Source organism: Diachasma alloeum, unplaced genomic scaffold (genome assembly GCF_001412515.2).
Source record: "Diachasma alloeum isolate Michigan unplaced genomic scaffold, Dall2.0 Dall_scaffold_00828, whole genome shotgun sequence".
Lineage (NCBI taxonomy): Eukaryota > Metazoa > Arthropoda > Insecta > Hymenoptera > Braconidae > Diachasma > Diachasma alloeum.
In genome coordinates this window covers 193,171-214,712 of record NW_021680955.1, presented here as the reverse complement: position 1 = coordinate 214,712, position 21,542 = coordinate 193,171, and the positions used below count along the sequence as shown (strand labels likewise).

At 36.5% G+C, this 21,542-nt stretch overlaps 2 protein-coding genes across 2 annotated transcripts; one reads left to right on the top strand and one right to left on the bottom strand.

Annotated features, from left to right (window-relative positions):
• The first annotated feature begins 882 nt into the window (after nucleotides 1-882).
• Nucleotides 883-11,412, top strand: LOC107044851 (peroxisomal membrane protein PEX13). The gene is made up of 4 exons (XM_015266900.1): nucleotides 883-932; nucleotides 1,046-1,294; nucleotides 7,580-8,076; nucleotides 10,779-11,412. Exons 2-4 carry the CDS (start codon nucleotides 1,236-1,238, stop codon nucleotides 11,330-11,332), a joined length of 1,110 nt encoding a protein of 369 aa, XP_015122386.1. The 5' UTR covers nucleotides 883-932; nucleotides 1,046-1,235; the 3' UTR covers nucleotides 11,333-11,412.
• Nucleotides 11,413-13,335: 1,923 nt separating this feature from the next.
• LOC107044867 (cytochrome c oxidase subunit 5B, mitochondrial) lies at nucleotides 13,336-21,282 on the bottom strand. Its single transcript, XM_015266926.2, has 3 exons — nucleotides 21,115-21,282; nucleotides 20,797-20,870; nucleotides 13,336-13,982 (listed from the first exon to the last, which is right to left on the bottom strand). The coding sequence occupies exons 1-3, from the start codon at nucleotides 21,191-21,193 to the stop codon at nucleotides 13,752-13,754; spliced, it is 384 nt and encodes a 127-aa protein (XP_015122412.1). The 5' UTR covers nucleotides 21,194-21,282; the 3' UTR covers nucleotides 13,336-13,751.
• Nucleotides 21,283-21,542: the final 260 nt, after the last annotated feature.

Sequence of the window (21,542 nt, the reverse complement as noted above, 5' to 3'; positions counted from 1 at the left end):
GGCCCGATAAACCGCGATTCTAACTTCGCTTCGCTCGTTTAGATCGCGGTTTTCGGGCCCAACGACATAAAATATCGTATGTCACAGGGCGATAAAAGCATTATCTAGCGAATAAACCCACATTTGCCAGATAATACTTTTATCGCCTGATGACATAATATATTTCGATACGAGTGAGACGGAATTTCCATTAATGTGTGAAGTTGACATTCGGTGCATAAAGTTCGCACGAGAATTCACTTTACGTACTCTCGAGAACTTTACGCACTCGTGCAAAAAAACAACTACTTTACCCCCACTACCACGGTGTATCTCGGAATACCGGACTCGGCAGGTATCACAACAAATGAAATTTGTTACACGTGTGTGCGAAGATGTGAATCTTTACGCACTAGTAGCATAATATACTATTTTTATCCTGAGGGAGTAAAGGAATACTTTTCGCACTAGGATCGAACGGTAATTTTTCATCACAATGTGCAGAAAGTGGAATTTTGCACACGCGAAGCGCAATATACCACTGCGTGTGTGTTGTGCGAAGCGTGCGAAAAATTCCACTTTACGCACGAGTAATGAAATAGTGTATTTTGATACGAGTGCGTAAAAGTGGTTTTTCACTCGTGGGAGGTGTGTAGTGCTCGTCGAAGACGGGTGCTACCCGCTCAAAGCTCAAAGAATACTTTTCCCCGCTATGTTTCCCCGCTTTTTTCCAACCCTCCCAGCTCGCCTGATTATCCCTAATCGGTATCTCAAATGATTCAAATGTGTGCAAGAATTCCCACAATTTCCCTATTGGTCGAGCCATTGCGGCTGCGAGGATGAAGTGGAGGGAGATGGAAACATCTACGAAGAAATTGCTTTCGCTGCGCGTTGTGGATGCGCCTTCCCTGATGAAAAGTCGGAACTGGTCAGAACAGTGTCGAGGAAAACAGGTGACTTGTTTTCTACTCAAAAATTTAGCAGTATTTGTTATTCGTTAAGTATTGATTAACTTGAGGCTCGACGGATTTAATTGAGTGAATTTTTGGGATTGTCAATGCTGAAGGGCGAACTTCAGCATGAACTGGATAGAAAGCTGACTTGTTATTTGACGGGCTACGGAGAGTTTCACTAATCGCAATGATCATCGACCTTTGACTCCAGTAAATAGGAGAGTGTGCGAGGGAGATAGTCATTTTTATCATTCGTGATATTTGCATCATTTTCTGCGTCACGAAAGACGTCGGAACACAGCAATGAACCAGCAGAGACCATGTACCAGTCAGTTTAGACAAACACCTGGAGTTTTATCGGGGTAAATTGATTTTTATCATTTTTAGTTGCTTTATTTTTTATTGTAATATTCATCGATAGGTCCATTACTGGGTATTTTCATTTACGAATCTGAGGAAAATTTTTTTTCGTCCTACAAACTAGACGCTCACCGAAAAAATAATGAAAGAAATGGAAGTTTTTGCTTCCGAATGGAAGCAGTAATCATTCAACTTCAAGTTTTGGCAAAAAGTTGGAAAATGCAATTTTTAGAGTGCATCCGTACGTATGTGTGTATGTAGGGGAGGTTCGGGTAAAACGGACACTTTTGGCTTTTTTTTAAATGTCAATGAGGGGTTGAAATGTTGATAAAATTTAATAATTTTTTTTTCAATACAAAAAACAATTCTTTCCCTTTGTGACGAGCCTAAACTGAGCACAATTGATCAATTTGTTTCTGAGTTATGAATAATTTTAAAAAAGTCTAAAGTGTCCGTTTTACCCCACTCTCCCCTATGTCTATGGTAAAGTTTCCTTTCAATTGTTCGCTAATGAATGGATGGAATCGGATCTTTTTTTTTTTCAAATGTAGGTATTGTTGAGCCCTATCGATCGTCATTAATTAAAATTTAATTCAGCGATTAAATTTTCTAATTTTTAAATTTTTTAGAAAATCGGTTGTTTCACGATAACGAAAAAAAATTTTCTGTACTGCTTCTCACGATTTCTCGTCTGGGAATTGGTATTACATACTTCCCAAACTCGAAAACTTGAAAATCACTACAGAAAAATATTGTTCCTGGGCTGTTGCGATGGGGTTTTTTTACTCGTGTGGTTGGCCACTCCTCCCCTACGGCTCGGAGGCCAACGCCACACGAGTACAAAACCCCATCGCAACAGGCCGGAAAAATACTATTTCTGAATCGATTCATTGATGGCTTATAAAATTTAATTCATCGATTAGTTTTTTGAATTTTTGAATTTTTTAGAAAATCGGTTGTCTCACGATAACTAAAAAAAGTTTTCTGAATCGATTGAATGATGGCTTAAAAATTTGTGTGGATGGCCCTTCGACCGAGTTCGAAGATCAAGGCGATAGCAATAATCGTTATTTTAATTTATTCGAAAATTTCTAAAAATTTTGTATTTGTTGACAATCAGAATTTCGGGGATATCTTTGAATATCATGCTTCTAATGAATTCAATTACAGCTTGAAATATTTGTTTCAATGCCATTAAGTCGAAGTTAAAAGATGATTACGATAGCTATATTGGTTGATTTGATTTTCATGATGTTTGTATAGAATTTCGAATTTTTCATGAATTTCCCTGAAAGTGAGCTATCTAATAGGTTCTTCAAATGTGATGTCTCAAATTTACTCAAGTATGTGTAAATAAAATTTTTCTATTAACATTTTATGAAAGGGTTGAAGGGAGAGATAGAACTGTAAAAAATACAATCGGTTGTATAGAAGAAAGGGATAGTTCGAATAATGATGCTGATAACATTCAACGAAGTTGAAAATCTGATTAAATTAGTTAACAAGAAATCTTATTCAATTTAATAAAATGAAATCAACGATGAATTATGCATGATAGAAGGAAATGATGTGCATTATAACCATTCGGAAACATATTGCTAATTTATTAGCAAAAATCACTGCACTATATTCAATACAAGAGCAATTTCTCACTTGTTAGTATTCGTATTGCGTACTCTAGATATTTCGATTGACTTTCTGTACAAATTCTATCAGAATTCTGTAAGAAATTCTATTGCTGTTTTTGCGCAGATTACTATTCTATCATTGGAAATTTAAAATTCTATAATTTGCCCGTCCCTTTGTTGAGACAGGTATATTCTTTGATAGGAAAGATTGAATAGATGTTAAGATTCAATATGTTAAGATTATTCAGATGTTAAGATTTTTCTACTCTGATTTTCAAAATTTATTTATTCATTGAACTCTGCATGGTGACCCCACAGCCTGTGGCCAATTACCATCGAGAAACAAAAGCGAATAATACGAAAAAACGTGGAAAATTTTTGCGCAAGAATTTTGATTATAGGAAAAAATCTCAACAGAATCGCTTGAAATAAAGTACAGAAAAAACAACATCGACAGACTTTTTTATGTCAAATATTAATGAAAGAATCACGCGGATGGACTATGAAATTGTAAATAGGAAGTGATAAAAAACTAATCGAATTCCAATAGAAATTCAACAGGATTTTCTAGCGAGAGTAATAGATTTTCCTGTTGAATTTATCAGTACGTGGATTCATGGTCAAATTTCCTCACAAACTTGGCTTCTTTTTTTGTATTTTATACATGTTTATCTTCAGACTCAACTGATACACGCTTCAAATTACTGAAATTATGCCGAAGACTGCCAATAAACGATGATGTAATCACTGACACTTCTGACGTTCATCCTTCGGTCAAAAAGTCGATAAACCCGAACATATTTTTCGATCCTCCGAGCTCTGCTTAGAATACTATTCCTACGATAAATCTATAACTATGTAATTGTTATTCTCCTCTTATCACTTTCAATAGATAGCGGCTACAAAAATCACTTCGGAAAATGTTGTTTAAATTATAAATAGATAGATAGATAGATAGATAGATGGATTGAACGCATTCTATAGTTTTATTATACTCTGAAGTACAAAGATGCCGTAAGGGCAGAGAAAGGGCAATACATTGATGGTCTTTATTAATTACAAGATCTATGCGCGCGCTCTCGAAGAAATTCACACACACGAATTTCTATCAAAATTTCTATTAGTTCTTGGCGGATTCGATTGACATGTTTAACAGAAAAAATTCAATCGAAAAAGTTAACAGAATTCGATTTTTCTATATAACTTATTCTCATATATTTTCTATAGAATTTGCTCGACTCAAATTTTCTAAGTTTTTTTCATTTTATTTTTCTTTTCTTCTCATCAAGAAAATCAAACGAAAAAACTTAGAAAATTTGAGCCGATAAAATTCTATAGAAAATATCTTAATAGAATAAGTTATATAGAAAAACTGAATTCTATTGACTTTTTCTACTGAATCTTTTCTATTGAACATTTCAATAGAATCGGCCAAAAACTCATAGAACAGTTCAACAGAAATTCAATAGAATTTTTTAACGAATTCGATAGGTTTTTCTATTAAATTTTTTCGTCTGTGCATGTACAATCGTCTCTTTTTTTTCGATATTCCTTTATTTTCGTTTCTAGTCCGCGGACGCATCATTCCTTTTTGTACCTCTTTTTTGCCCCAAAATCTTTAATAAACAGTTATTTATTTATTAAAAACCAAAAATACCATACGGTATTTACAACCGTGGTTAGAACCGTATTTTTCGCCCCAGCGTAGGTGCAAAATACAGTTCTAACTCCGCTAATTCTAATTCCGCGCGGGGGCACGACTCCTTTACTTTACCTCTCTAGTTCAGAAATATACTAGCTCTCGTTCCGCTCTGCAAAAACGTCTCGGGAGAAATTTTGCTATTTCTCTTAGATTCAGAGATACTTCTCAAAAACTCAACGAGGAAAAGAGTTGATTCGACATAACTTGAAATCTCGTGGACGAACTCAAGACCTAAAAAGTTCAAAGGAAATTTTACAATGAACGCAACGCAGGCTTGATGCAGTGCTTGTATTGTTCAAGACAGTTGTTCAACTGTTGTTCTTCGATTGTTTTCACAATTGCCTGCTTTGCGTCAAAGCTGTGGTGAGTTTATCGTCGAATCTCATCAAGACTGATTTTTTCTTTCAGAATTTTCTCTGCATTCTCAGCACCCCGTCAAAATATTTTTGAACACGAAAGTTATTGGTTCTGTTAGAAATTTTGTGAACACTCTTAAAAGGCAAATACACCATTGATTACTAAAATTCAGGGGTAATCTTCAACTAAATTTTATCTTCGCATAGTGAATTTAGATAGCCGTTTACTTTTCTCTTAAACCAAAAAATCTCCCGGATTAAATTTACCAGACGAAATTCCCTCGGAGGGAAACAGAAACGCAAAAAATTCAATGTATATAAAATTGAAATAAATCTATCTTGTTTGGGGAGGGGTCGGGGGGTAAAATTAAACAATTAAATTGAATTGTGCTATTGCGTGCATTTATTCCTCTTTCGACTGTGATATTTCGGATTGTTGATCATTCCTTTGTGTTGGATTATGTTTGCCCCGAGTGTACAGTGGTAGGTTGTTTTTCAGATTGTATTGTGTATTTTTTTTTCTATTAATTTTGGTGTATTAATTGGGGACACAAGCGAGTGCATTTTTTTGTTTTTTATTGTTTTTAGTGAAATAAAGTGAAGTGACATTGACATGTCTTGATTTTTCTCTTCGTTTTTATTCGACATTTTGTTCGGATTTTTTTTTGAGAGATATTTTTAAGAGAAAATCAAACAAGTTCAAACAAATCTTGTTTGGGCCAAATCGCTAGTTGAAAGTCTCAAACATGAATATGTAATAGTTCTACTTTCGATAAAAACGAAACATTTGGCTCAAGAGGTGGATAATTCACACGAGACGGTGCCTTTTCAGGATGAAAATTTATCAAGAAATATTTTGTCCCTAAGTTACAAAATTGCTATCATATCATTATTATTATTTCATTTAAGGATACATTCCTTGCCTGTGTTTATCAAGCATTCGAAATGAAAAACTACTATTCTTTGTCTCGCATAATACGAATTTTTCCTGGGCAAGTACGAGAGTATGAGAGTATGTTTGCGCAGAGAATACAATTTTTTTGGAACTACTAAACCTATTTTTGCGACCAAAATTTTCCATCGCGGGGCACTCTGCCAAATCCTTTTTCATCACACTGCCCGTAAAACGTCGTGTCCGTCAACCGCCATTTACAGATGTGAAGAAATAGTATATTACGAACAATATTTTTCATCACAATGTGGCGGAAATTGGACTTTTAGGCACGCGGAGCGTGCCGAAAAGTTCACTTTTCGTCACAGCGTGATAAAAAATTATGTTCGTCACTCGGCCGAAATAGTATTTTTCCGGCCTGTTGCGATGAGTTTTTTACTCGTGTGGCGTCTGCCTCCTCCGAGCCGAGGACTGGCCAACCACACGAGTAAAAAAACCCCATCGCAACAGCCCAGGAACAATATTTTTCATCACGCTGTGACGAAAAGTGAACTAGAAAAGTTCACTTTTCGTCAGAAAAGCTTTTTTTGGCCGTATGACGAACAGTATTTTTTGTTATGACGGCCGTAGGCAGAGATTCACGGACGCGGAGCGGAGCGTCCGTGAAGCGCTGCCTCACGGCCGGAATGACAAAAAAATATTGTTCGTAACTCGTGAAAAAATGTTTTTTAGCTCGTGGGATTATATCACTCGCCTTCGGCTCGTGATATAAACCTCCCACTCGCCAAAAAACACTTTTTTGCACTCGTTACGAAATATACTATTTCTGTAGTGATTTCAAGTTTTCGAGTTTGGGAAGTATGTAATACCAATTCCCAGACGAAAAATCGTGAGAAGCAGTATAGAAAAAAACTTTTCTGACGAGTGTGAGGGTTGCAGACCGAGGCGAACCTTGCCGCTACGTTCACCTCGTGCCGAAAAGTGCCTTTTCATCACGCTGTGCGAAAAAGTAACTTTTTAGGCACACTTCGTGTGCGTAAAACGTCCCTTTTTCACACATTGTGATGAAAAATATCGTTCGATACTCGTGGAAAGGGTTTTTTCTGCACTCGTAACGAAATATACTATTTCGTTTATTTTTCGTTTACGAGTAAAGGAAAAGGTACTTTTCGTCACGAGCTGAACGAAAAAGGCACAGTTCTGCCACTCGCTGAACGTAACATCACTGTCAAAATAGTATATTTCGTAACGAGTGCAAAAAAGTGTTTTTTGGCGAGTGGGAGGTTTATATCACGAGCCGAAGGCGAGTGATATAATCCCACGAACTAAAAAACATTTTTTCACGAGTTACGAACAATATTTTTCATCACAATGTGGCGGAAATTGGACTTTTAGGCACGCGGAGCGTGCCGAAAAGTTCACTTTTCGTCACAGCGTGATGAAAAATATTGTTCGACACATCTGAGGCGAAAATTTTCAACTCGTGTGATTGGCAGTACACTCGTGAAAATTCAGTCTCACTCGTATCGAAATATACTATTTTGATCATTTTTAAAAAACTTTTTTTTGGCGCAAGTAAGACTTGTTTGACAACTCAGTCGTTTTTCTCTCAGCGTACCTTTGGCTCGGATGACCCTCCCACTCCCCCTCCCTATTATCCTGAAACCACTGACGATCAATGAATCTCTCAATTTCAATTAATTTCACAGGGGAAGTCCTTACGTACCGGCGATGGGAGTCTCGCAGCCCCCGCCCTTGCCCCCACGACTAATAACGAGTTCATACAATTCTTATGGAGGGTACAGGCCCGGCTTCATGGGTGGATATGGGGGCTACAATTCATACGGTTTTGGAAACAGCCCGGGTTACGGATCCTACGGGGGATATGGACCATACGGCAGCCCTTACGGAAGCCCTTACGGCAGCTTTGGACGTCCCAGTGGAGACGTGGAGAACAGATTCATTCAGTTCGCGGAGGAGAGCACCAGACCCGCATTCCAATCCATTGAATCAATTGTGCACACATTTTCGTCAGTCACTATGATGCTGGAGTCGACTTTCTTCGCCATGACGAGCTCCTTCAAGGCGATTCTCAGCGTCGCAGATAATGTCGGAAGGGTTCGCAACATGTTTGGACAATTGCTCAGCACTTTCGCACTCATTAGGTTTCTCAAGTGGTTGTATAGGAAAATTATGTTTCAATTAGGTAAGAATTATGAATTCAGGCCCGGGTGTACTATCTTTCGAACGTTATCTCGATGTTTTTTTTCATCTTTCGTCGTCTGAAATTGTCAATCAAGTCCTGCATCATGCAGAAGTTTTGAAAAATTATGAATGAATAATCAAAAAAAAGTAGAAAAAATTCTTAATTTTTTCAAAGAGCATTTTTAATTTATATTCAGAATAAGTTGAATAACAAGACATTGAAAAATGTATCTGATTTACGGTGACAAATGGCGGCCTGTCACCCAATATCATGCAGGGGGAGGACTGATTTCGTATATCTTTTTCCACACTGCACAGAGACATTTATTACGGAAAAGGCTCTTTGAAAAAAATTGCAATATTTTGGAGAATTTTTTAATCACACTTTTATCACATAAAAATGGCAGATGACTACATACCACTGTTTTGAAAATTGAGATACCCAGCTCTCACTTCCCATGAGGAGTTAGTGTTTTGTTATCCACCATGAAAAATGACAGCTAATAGATAATTTGCCACGGCAAATCAGATATTTGTAATGTCCACTTTTTTCAACTCATTCTGAATCTCAATTAAAAAAACGTTGAAATAGTTCAGAAATTTTTCTATTTTTTTTCAATCATTCTGTCATAATTTTTGGGAATTTCTACATGATATATCACTTGATTGACAATTTTGGATTACGAAAGATGAAAAAAAATCCAGATAAGATTCGACAGTACACCCGGGCCTTCAATGAGAAAATTAAAATTGAACAAACAGAGGGTCGAGCCTTTCTGTCAGAAAGGAATTGAGAAAGGAATGTTTTTCTATCATTTCTCCGATGATTCTCGATGTCTAGAGTCTAGACTCTAGACTACCGTCCGAAGGTTTCCGAAGGATTAAAAAATCCCTGCCCCAAGCCGGACTCGAACCCGCACCTCCCGGGTCCCGCCACCTGGCCGAGCGATTTAACCACTTCGGCCACCGTCGTCGGTTATTTCAAAAAGTATTGAATCCATCAATCTGAAATTTTACACAGGAGTGCAACTCGATGATAATAACTACTCCTCATTTTAGAACTTCACTGCATCCTTCACTCATGTAATGGAACGTCAAAGCAACTTTCAGACAAAAAAAAAATAGAAAAACGCCAATATCTCGTAAACTTTGTAAGAACGGGTGTATATATTTTTAAAGAACTAGATAGGAGACATCAAGACGAATATTTCGGGAAAAAAATTGCAATCGAATGAATAGTTTTTGAGATATTGAACAATATAGTTTTATACAAAAAATTGAACATCTCTAAAAATACTTATTCGATTTCGCCCACCTGAAATCCCAGCCTGTAATATAATAAGAGCTAAAATCCTACGAAATTTCAACTTCCTATCTCAATTTTTTCCAGCGTTATAGCGTCAAAAATGAAAAATGTCAATTACTGGGCGACTCGCAATAGTTAGCTACGCATATTATGGTCTGATTCGATAGATATTATCATAAAGAATATTTTGACGTCAAAAAAAGTTTATTCGATGCAGTAGTTTCCGAGATATTGAGGAAAGAAAATTTTTCGGAATCGCTGTATCTCAAAAACTACCGGACCGATTGAGCTGAAATTTCGCCCAGATGTGCTCCCAAACAATACCAATGATGAGCAAAAATTTCAGATTTTTATCCATCACTTTAGTCCTTTTTTTGTGAAAATGTATTAAAAAAATCCCAGAATTTTGGACACACCGTACACATTCTCTAAAAACATCATATCTCGACGTTTCATGACATTCTAAGTCACTTCCCAGCAAAATTAGAGAATCTAAAAATTGACCAATTACAAAGCTCTAGTCGGAAGCGAAAATATTCCATCGTGCGAAAATTACTCAACTCGTTGTATCGATCTAATGTCCTAAATATCCACATAGATCATGTCTTATGGGATTGTCCAAATTTTAACTTGAAGAGAAATAAGCTAACAAATGATTTGAGTTCAGTGAATGTTAACATAGGAGATGATATTCAAAAATATGGGGTTCGGTGAAGGATAGAAGGGTTTTGTAACGTAAAACAATCGGAATTAGCGTATATATCGAATTGAATTTTTTCACAGCGACAGTAACTTTGGTTTACACCATGAGAGCTGGAACGAGAGTGAGTTCCCGCGACAACGGTATTAGATCATCCGATCGAGGATGTCCGAATTATTACGAATCGTCGCGAGGATGTCTTGCGAAAACGACAGCGATATATCGGCGACACGCGTCACGGTACAAAATTCGGTTGTTAAGTCGAGCTCGAAAACAATACATTAAAATGGTGTGAAATAAATGTAAAAGTAGCTTCGCTACAAAAAAATTTATTTAGAAAATAATATTAAAGCCATGAAATATTTAGATGAATTCTTGATGATAAATAATGTCAAGTTGTGATAGTTGTCTCACAAAAATTGTTATTCATTTTCATTTGTGTCGTCTTAATAGCTGAAAAATTGGTAGTTCCTCGGGACATATCCACTGATTTAAAAAAAACCGTCTTTGATATTTGAATAAGAAAAACTAGTATCGCCCTATCTAGGGTATAACAAGAACTTTCTTATAAGATCTTATAAGATCTCGTTGTATAATTTTGCTGCTGATGTTTTGCTTCTCGATTGCTGCGGAAGGAACCATTGCCTATCCGCATAGAAAGTCCTTTCCAAAAAATAAATTCATGCTTTTGCTCCAGGTTTAAGACCAGACGATCCAAACTCCGACGCAGTCTGGCAGAAAACCGTCCTGGAGGTGGCCAACGGTGACAAAACAGGCCTCAGCACATGGCCAATCCTCGTATTCCTGGGCCTCCTCGTGGGAATTCCCTACCTCGTCCACAAACTAGTGTCACAAAACATCCCTCAGAACCGCATAAACGAGAAGGATCCGAAAGAATGGTTCAAATGCAAGGAGCCAGTGTTCTCGGCAACTGCGGCCTACGACTTCACAGCAGCTACCCCCGAAGAGATGAGCCTAAAAGCTGGACAAAAGGTCTGGCTAGCCCCAGAATCCCTTCAGCCGAAAAACCTTCCGGGATGGTGTAAGGCGACTGACAGCGTCAACATCGGACTCATCCCCTCGAATTACGTGACCGTTGTTGGACAATTGAAGAAAAAAACAGAAGTCGAAACTCCAAAAATCCCAGAAGTGCCGGAGAATGTCAAAACGGATCAGAGCCTCGATGAATGCTTCGCGGATATTAATGAGACTGATGCAACAATTTCACAACCACTCCCCGAACAATCTTGAATTATTAATTCAGTAGCGAAGTGGTAAAGCGGTTTAACTCGACTTATCTCCCAGTTGAGTTTTTGAGGAATATTTCGCAATCTAAGGGAAATATTGAAATTTTCGTAATTACATTTGTTGTAGCTCTCAATTGGCGCTACAAAAAAGGTTACAACAAAAATTTTGCTATCTCCCTTAGATTCCGAGATATTCATTGAAAACTGGTTAATCCTAGACTGGTCACCATGCGAGGGAATTGCCGCAACACGTCGTTTTATTCACCTTGTCATCGACTGGTTGACCGGAAAAATTTGAGAAAAATTGAATTCGCCAATTGAAGTATCTGGAAAATTCTAGTATTTTTTTTTTCAATATTGTATCCTTAATTCTGGGAGAAAAAAAATTATTTCCAACAGGTGAACAATTTTTTCCCGTGTTAAATGAAATTGCCTGTTGCGCGACGTTGCTGGGAACTCGCTGATCGCGCCCGGGAAGTGTAGAGTGGATTCGGCAACGCTGGAGCCTAAGTAACACGGCGGCACTCTCCAGCGAAGGTGACTGAAGTCGCATTTTCCCGTCAGGTGACCAGACTAGGGTTAATAGTCAAAATTGACTTGTACCGTTTTATCACTTCGCTGATGAATTAAATAAGTGATTTCGAAGCCGAGTAATGATGAGCATTTTTGGAGATGGGCTTAAATACTTGAGAAAGATTTGCGAATATCTTTGGAACTGAGGTTTAGGAAATTCTTTGTTTATAGAATTAATAAGATATCCAATTCTTTCGGGAGCCATGGAAGGTTTTAGAAATTTGCAGGACGATCTGGATCGGACAAATCTTCTGGAAAATTGGAGGATCATCCGGAGAATTTTCCAAAATTTTCGTCGTTTCTTGATAATTATGGAAGGTTTCTGTATAGAAAAATCGGTACAGAATCTTTTGGGGAGTTCGCAAAAGTCCAGGAATCTCTTCAAATTTTCAAGCTTTGGTAATTTTTTCTCTCATATCCTTAAAGTTTCAGAAAACTTCTAAAAACTTGTCGATCAATTCTAGGGGTTACAACGCCCTGTTTAGATTGATGTACCCTTCAGGTACTTCAAAGATATTTCGAAATATCTTACAGGCTTCTAGCATTTATCGTCTAAAAATCGATTTAAACGGGAAAAAATGAAATATTTAACGACACAAATTATGTATAAAAATTATGGAATTCATGATTTCCCAATATTTCTGGAACTACTAGGCAATGTAAACTTTTTTTTCAAAATGTTCGGTAGATTCCATAAAATAAAACTAGATATTTTTTTCTACTATCTCTATTAGATCATGAAAAAATTCAATTTTTTCGGTTTTAATGAAGATTTTTGTCAACTTCAAAAACGTATATGTATCATTTTTCGCCTGAAACCCCCTTTCATATACTATTTTGATGTTCAACTACTCAGAATAATGATTTTTGAACGGTATGTCAAAAAGAAAAAATGAGTAAAAAATTAATTTTTCTATGATCTAATTGAGATAATCGAGAAAAATACCAAATTTTTATCAATACCCTTGAAATCGTTTTACCGTTTCGCGACTGAATATTGAAAGTTTCGAAAGCTCGAAACCATCCACATCTTAACGAATCTCTTCCTTCTAGAGCCGATTACAAAATAATTCCATCAGTTTTGTCCTCAACTCATCTCCTGTTCTTCATTACTCCAAGTAAGCTCAATCAACGAATTGATCACACAAAAGAATGTAAAAAGAACATTCTCGAAAATATAAAAAAATTATTAGCTTTTCGCACTAATCGCACCTGATTATTCTAGTGTATCCACTGACTTTTTACGTCAGCGTTTTATTTTCAACGTGAGAATTCAATGATGTACATAGATGAATTCGATTTTGCACGTTCCATTAATTAAAAATTAATTAAGCAACGACAGTGCCCGGGGAAGATTAAAGGACTTTAAGAGAAAATGTCTCGAATATTTTTCTGTGTTTTCTTTATCTTCGATAATACTCATTCAACTACTTATTATGTTTTAAGCATAACGTTGGTTTATTTATTTACATTTAAACATTCCGACTCATGATGTTTTTGCTAGTTGCCTATTTAACCTCTTCCCCTCTCCCTTTTTGTTCATCAAGTGAATTTTCTCCGTATTTTTTTGTTGCTGTGCTTGAAATTTAAATTTGTTAATTTTCAATGCTTTCAGTGCTCAGCTAAAGAGAAGGAAAGTGTTTAGAGGATTTGGACAGTGGTGGCAAATAAATTCCAGTCTCCAACATTAATGTATAATGTAAGATTATTTCTAGGGTAACTGCAAACAATCGACTAACTTATGCAAATTTTCATCGATAAATTTTTCATGTTGAGTTTAATTGCTGTTTCACTTTTATCTCAGCGTATTAATTAACTTGGTTGTGGTGTTTTTAATCAAGACTGAATGGTTAATCCATATACTCCTCTGGGATAATAATTGGTTGTTTTCTCTCAATTTTAAACCAGTGACCGCATTCGCAGCGTCTGGGCTGCCCCTCGTGCAGCCACATCCACGTAACGTGGGTTGAGTCCTCCTCGCAGACACATCCAATCATTCGACTCTCGAATGCACTGGGAACTAAATTTGGTTGATCCTTGGTGCCTATACCACGTCTCAGTGGTTTCATCATGAAGGGATCCTGTAATTAACAAAGTCAAGAGGTTTAGGTCTTCGAGTCTGATGATGAAGGATTATTCTGCATCGAGAAAAGAAAGAATATTCAGTACACCGAGAGAAAAGCAAACACGTTTCAAACAAGTATTATTTGGGCCAACAAAATCGCTAGTTGAAAATTGCCAAAAAAAGAATTTGTGTGGTTCGAATTTGAAAGTCTCAAACATGAATAATTGTTCTGCTTTCGACAGCGACGAAATATTTGGCTCAAGAGGCGGATAATTCACACCACACAGTGCCTTTTCAGGATCAAAATGTCTCATAAAGAAAAAAATTTATCAACAAATATTTTGTCCTTAAGTTACAAGATTGCTATCATATCATTATTATTGTTTCATTTAAGACCCGGGTGTACTATCTTTCGAACGTTATCTCGATGTTTTTTTTCATCTTTTGTCATCTGAAATTGTCAATTAAGTCTTGCATCATGCAGAAGTTTTGAAAAATTATGAATGCAGATATCAATATCATGCAGATATATTTTGCAAATCAAAATACAGTTAAACTAACCAAAGTTTAAAAGTAACCACGATAAATCTATCGTGAGTGGAACTATAAAATAGTTGCAATGACTACATTCCATTGTATTAATTAGCTCCGGCCATAGTTACCGTAACCCATGAAAAATTGTTGAGGACTTTCTGACTATAATTCGATGGTGATGGAATATAGTCAGAAGAATCATATTTTTCTCTCAGTGTATGAAGCTGACACTAGCAAAAGATTCGACTGCAGAAGATTTGTCTCAGGCGAATCTAGGGGTGTACAAATGTTTTTAAGTACTGTACAAACTCTTTCACACTTAAAAAACATTTGTACATATGATTATTTGACTCTCCTACACTTAAATATCCCCTAAATTGAATTTCCCGCTGACGAATATTCTGCTAGTTTCAGCTTCATGAAAAAACTTGTCTGCCGGATAAATATTGACTTGAGATAAGTATATCATTTGCCAACAACGCAATTTCTCTAGGCGAGTTATTTCCAAGTGGGCCGATGGGGCTCTAAGCGTTACAACTAATCCATCACGAAATTATGTTGCACATCATTTGAAATTAATTGTCTCAATTATTATCGTTCACTGCCCGAATTTTTTCAAGGGACGGAAATTCACAATATTTTTTAAATTTGACTTCACTCAACGCATGAAACCTAATTTTGAGCCCATGAGAATAGCGGGTCTGAAGAATGGTATCTTTAAAAAATGATTCACTTCCCTCAAATAAATATTTCTTTGGAAAAAATAGTTCTTTGCCATATTCTATATTTTCTTTTATTTCATCTTCGACACGAGCTGTCTCAAGAAAGAATGCCCAACCTCTTTCTTCAAATTAGTAGCGAAGTGGTAAAATGGTACAAGGCAAAGCCCAATAAATTTGGGCAGCTAGGGTCGTCAGATCAACATGGCGATTATGCCTAAATTATCTGCTCTTTATCTGCTACATTTCTGCTCAAATCAAACAAAATCTGCTCCTTTTTTTCTGCGAAAAAAATCGATTTTAAGAAATTGGCCATCTAGCTGGACGGCCAACTTGCCGAAATGAGGCCGATGAGTACAAACACTCAATGTCCGATTTATCAGTTTAATTTGTGCGCCAAAAAAAAAATAAAAAATTTGGATTAAAAAAAATATAAAATTGAGACCGAAACCGCAGAAGCGGATGAGCGCGAAGTTATTTAAAAATAGTGGGAGGGCATAGAAAAATTATCTGCTGTTTCTGCGCAAATCAAAGTAAATCTCTGCCCAACTTTTTGAGGAATATTTCCGAATCCAAGGGAGATAAGTCGACTTAAACCGTTTTGCCATTTCGCTACTGAAATATATTTTTCAAAAAATTACTCAGTATTGAAATAATGACATCTTCCCCAAAACAATGCATGGATATTTCCTTCATCAAGATTCATCGTTTTATTGTAAAATGGACAATATTCGAAATTTGAGGTTTGAGTGGTTTGAGGCTTTGGCGGGCAGCATTATTATTATTCAAATGGATGCCGCATCTAAATTCAGCTTTTTGCTGACGTTTCGCAAATATTTCAGTCTGTATCATCAGGGCTAGGTTGCTGCGGTACTGAAGCTCCCCGTTGTAAGGATATAGTCTAACTTGGCACAACGTCCTCCCGGTTTTTAAGAATGTTTTAAAAAAAGAAAAAGTGAAATCGGTTGCGTAGTTTTAAAGACATTCCATGTAAAAGATTTTCCGAAAAATTCGAATATCTCCGAAACTACTGATGCGATTAAACCCATTTTCAATACGAAATATTCCTATCATGAGAGGAAGATTCTGTCCTAATTTCAAGTTGATATCTCAATTTTTGCACAAACTAGAGTGTTTACAAAGTTTTTTATGAAAAAACGGAAAAACGGGAATATCTCGAAAACTTTGTGTGAATTGGTATATGTTTTGATTGGTTTAGACAGAAGGCATCGAAACGAATATTTTGAAAACAAAAAAATCGAAATCGATCCACTAGTTTCGAAGATATTTGCGGAAAACGATTTATAAACGAATCGCTTTTTCTTCAAAACAATTAGATCGATCGAGCTGAAATATTGCACAGAGTTGGTCCTCATTAAGACCTATAAGCTGACATTTCAGATTTTTTGGAATTACTTTAGCCACTTAATTACTCAATTTTCAAAAAATTGAACACCAGGAAGGGGGCGGTCTCGCCCAACTTCGTATTTTTACGTTTCAGACTATTCTACATCATTTGCAATCAAAATTAGAGAACGTGAAAATCTAAGGATTGCAATGCTTCCATTCGGAAGCAAAAAGATCATAACATGGAGAATACTGGAAATTTGATCTTGAAGGGTAGAAAAAAGTTTAAAAACGTCATCCTCCCCTCAACCAACAAATTTCGATACCTACAAATGAAGCACTAATGATTTTGCGCCTCAATTTGATCGCTGCAGTCTGGGGAGCGATTTTGCTCGTTTTATGTCGACATAAAATCGTAAATTTCAACCAATGACAGTCCTGGATTTGGAATACTCAACTAGGATTGGTTGAAATTTATGATTTTATGTCGACACAAAACGAGCAAAATCACTCCCCTGATTCTAAACTTTCCATTTCAGGCCCGGGTGTACTATCTTTCGAACGTTATCCCGATGTTTTTTTTCATCTTTCGTCATCGGAAATTGTCAATTAAGTCCTGCGTCATGCAGAAGTTTTGAAATAAAAAGAATAATCATAAAAAAGTAGAGAACATTCTTAATTTTTTCAACGAGCATTTTTAATTTATATTCAGAATAAGTTGAATAACAAGACATTGAAAAATGTATCTGATTTACGGTGACAAATGGCGGCCTGTCACCCAATATCATGCAGGGGGAGGACTGATTTCGTATATCTTTTTCCACACTGCACAGATACATTTATTACGGAAAAGGCTCTTTGAAAAAAGTTGTAATATTTTGGAGAATTTTTTAATCACACTTTTATCACATAAAAATGGCAGATGACTACATGCCACTGTTTTGAAAATTAAGATACCTACCTGTCACTTCCCATGAGGAGTTAGTGTTTTGTTATCCACCATGGAAAATGACAGCTAATAGATAATTTGCCACAGCAAATCAGATATTTGTAATTTCCACTTTTTTCAACTCATTCTAAATCTCAATTAAAAACGTTCTTTGAAGAACTTCAGAATGTTTCCCATTTTTTAAAATCATTCTATCATAATTTTTGGGAATTTCTACATGCTGTACCACTCAATTGACAGTTTTGGATTACGAAAGATAAAAAAAATCCAGATAACATTCGTAAGATAGTACACCCGGGCCTTCAGTCCAGAAAATTAAGGTACTTTCTCAGTTACTTATAGATGGTAAAAATTTCACACTATACAAAAGCCCCAAAATTTGGATCATATGTTGTTGAGAAAATTTTAGAACGATTCCCGAAATCCCAAATACTTTTCCGTCATATTTGCACGGAAAGTTCGATTTCCTCCTCAAATGACGGGAGGAAAGTGGCTTATTTCATTCCTCCGATATCTACTGTTTTAGAAGATCCTCGGAATGACGTAACCCACATTCCTCCCTAGCATTTACAGAGAAAAATCGACCTTGACTGTGCAGTTATGACGGAAAATATCGTGTGCACCGAGGACGGATAACAGGACATCCTAACCCGCGTGTTTATCGCCGTTGGTGCTAGAGATGCAAATGCGTCACATGAGCCCTCATGACGGCTGTCACAATTCCCCTTCCCCCTTCTGTGACCGACACAACTTGTCAAGAAAAAATGACAGTCATTTTTCACCTATATAGATGAAACTTAATTTTTTTCTCGGTCAATCTTCAGTTGAATAAGTCCTTTTGTATTGGCCTCATCCGCATTTTGAAACGGAAATCACGTTTTTTTTCCATCCACATAGATGAAACTATTTTGTTTTATTCATGACCGTCACAAATTGGAAATTAGTTATGACCGTCATTATGCAGCTATATAGATGGTTTGACAACAATTTGGTTACAAATGATTTGTGACAATTATTTGTAGTTGGAAAATTTGTGCGTCACATGATCGTCACAAGACCGTCATTTTACATCTCTAGTTGGCGCACAATATACTATTTCCACCTGATTTTTCAAGATATATATCGTCAAACATGCAATTTTCGACATATGATCTAAACATATGATCTAAATTTTACGTCTGTAGGACATTATAAAATTGCCAGCATCTATATAAGTGACTGATTGTGAGGAAGTACCTTAAGGTTATCCCATCAGTAATGACTATTTCCAAGCCTTCAATCATCAAAAGTGTATAATAAATTCTATCATAAATTAAACCGCTAATTCATGAACAACTCAGCAGCCTAATTTCGAAGCATCTAGACTGAAAATGCCTCAAATCCATCAAATAATAATAGTATTCAAAAATTTAAGTATTTTCTCCTTAAATCGATTCCTTCCCCCTCTCTATCCGACAAAAAATGATTGACAATCGTGAGATTATCGCGATTGATCCACAAAAACCCGAATAAAAATGATCAAATGACGCGGTGGAATGACCGGAAACTTTCTCAGAAAAACTAAAAAATCTGATAAAATGGAGAATACTGGAAATTTGATCTTGAAGGAGAGAAAAATAAGTTCAAAAACATCACCCACCCCTGAACCAACAAATTTGGAAACCTGCAAATGAAACACTAATGAATTTGCGTCGCAATTAGATCACTGCAGTCTGATTCTAATTTTCCCATTTCGCTCCAGAAAATTAAGGATATCCCATCAGTAATGAATAATTACCGACCCTTCAACCATAAAAAAATTATAAGAAATTCTATAGTAAATTAAACCGCTAATTCATGAACAACAGCAGCCCAATTTCGATGAATCGAGACTGAGAATGTCTTAAATGAATCAAATAATAATAGTTTTCAAAAATTTAAGTAACTTCTCCTTAAATCGATTCCTTCCCCCTCTCTATCCGATAAAAAATGATTGACAATCGTGAGATTACCGCGATTGATCCCCAAAAGCCCGAATAAAAATGATGAAATGACGCAATGGAATGACCAGAAACTTTCGCAGAAAAACTAAAAAATCTGATAAAATGTAGAATACTGGAAATTTGATCTTGAAGCAGAGAAACAAAAGTTCAAAAAAATCATTCACCCCTCAACCAACAAATTTCAAAATCTACGAATGAAGCACTACTGCATTTGCGTCGCAATTTGATCGCTGCAGTCTAAGTTTCTCATTTAATTCTAGAAAATTAAGGTTATCTCATCAGTAATGACTAATTTCCAAGCCTTCTAACATCAAAATTTTATAATAAATTCCATCATAAATTAAACCACCAATTCATGAATATCTCAATAGCCTAATTTCGATGAATGGAGATTGAAAATATTTGAAATGCTACAACTACAGTTTGCAAAAATTTCGTTAACTCCTCTGTAAATCGATTCCTTTCCCCCTCTCTATCCGATCAAAAATAATTGACAATGGTAAGATTACCACGATTGACCCCCCAAAAACCCGAACAAAAATGATGAATTGACGCAGTGGAATGGCCAGAGACTTTCGCCGAAAAATCAAAAAATCTCATAAAATGGGGAATAATGGAAATTTGATCTTCAAGAAGAGAAAAAAAAAGTTCAAGAACATCATTCACCCCTCAACTAATAAATTTCAAAATCTACAAATGAGGCACGAATGAATTTGCGTCGCAATTCGCTCGCTGCCGTCTTACTCTGAGTTTCTCATTTCACTCCAGAAAATCAAGGTTTTCAGAACAATTTCCAATAAATTCCATCATAAATTAAACCACTAATTCATGATGAATTGACGTAGTGAAGCATTACTGCATTTGCGTCGCAATTCGATCGCTGCAGTCTCATTCTAAATTCCGCATTTCACTCCAGAAAATTAACGTTATCCCACTAATAATTAATAATTTCCAACCCTCCAATGACCAAAAATTTCAAATATATTTTAATTTGTATATATCCAAGTATATATACTCAATAATAAATTAAACTATCAACTAATAAACTCTTCAGTAACCCAATTTCGATGAATCGAGCCTGAGAATCTTTTCAATCCATCAGATAATAGTTTCCAAAAATTTCAATAACGATTCCTCCTATCGATTTCTTTCCCCTTCTGTATCCACCCAAAAATGATTCACAATCCCGTGACATCAGCGCTATTGGCCGTAAAAAACATAAAAACGACGAATAGCCGATGCAGTGGAATGACCCGACTAAAAAAATAATAAAAACTTTCATGATAAATTCGCACTCACATCGTTTCCAGCCTGACGGGCCAGGAGTTCCTGTTTCTCCAGCCCAGTGGCAAGTTCCAGGGGATCAGGAAACCCTGCGGAAGAACCATTCAATCAATTTTTAAAAATAATTAAGACATTCTAAAAAAAAATCTATTGTGTAATCAAAAAATCAATGGGAAATGGCTCGAGAGGATGTTCTGTGGGCCAATGAGTGATGTAGGGCCTCTCAGATTCGGGCAGAATGGCCGAATTACATAATACATTTTGTCACTGGGCACAACAAATACTATTATAATCAATAGTTTGTCGTGGTATAATAATTTTTAGTGCCATTACCTTTCTGTCTGAGAACAGCCGCCCTCGAGAATGTACGACGTGATACTTGGAAAATTGTTCGCCCGCACAACGAGGCCATTTTGCAACGAGATAACAAAACTGAAGCGAAGGGGCCTCTCTCGTGCCGAGAACCCTTGGAGTATTTTTGGGGGCCACGAACTTGTTCGATTATGACAGATGGGGAGTCGATTGACGTTCGGGGGAGTGGTACAGCCGACTGTCGCTTGGGACCGCCAGCAGACAGATTTGCGATTGGCGATTTACCCGCCAAATGGGCGATTTTCGAAGTTTCTTTGGAGTCTAAATATAGACGTTGGCGGTTTTGGGATAATTTGACGCGAGGAGCTGGTCACTCCTCAATCGGGTGGCTCAATGATTTCCAGAATGAGATGATTTCCTGTGATTTCTGGAATGATTTCTGTGATTTC

Excerpts from the sequence above, each read along its gene's own strand:
- LOC107044867 (XM_015266926.2), bottom strand. The coding sequence starts at position 21,193 with ATGGCCTCGTTGTGCGGGCGAACAATTTTCCAAGTATCACGTCGTACA. Across the intron at positions 20,871-21,114 it reads GGCTGTTCTCAGACAGAAAG|GGTTTCCTGATCCCCTGGAA; the intron begins GTAATGGCACTA and ends GTTCTTCCGCAG. Across the intron at positions 13,983-20,796 it reads CCCGTCAGGCTGGAAACGAT|GATCCCTTCATGATGAAACC; the intron begins GTGAGTGCGAAT and ends TGTTAATTACAG.
- LOC107044851 (XM_015266900.1), top strand. The coding sequence starts at position 1,236 with ATGAACCAGCAGAGACCATGTACCAGTCAGTTTAGACAAACACCTGGA. Across the intron at positions 1,295-7,579 it reads ACACCTGGAGTTTTATCGGG|GGGAAGTCCTTACGTACCGG; the intron begins GTAAATTGATTT and ends TTAATTTCACAG. Across the intron at positions 8,077-10,778 it reads GAAAATTATGTTTCAATTAG|GTTTAAGACCAGACGATCCA; the intron begins GTAAGAATTATG and ends CTTTTGCTCCAG.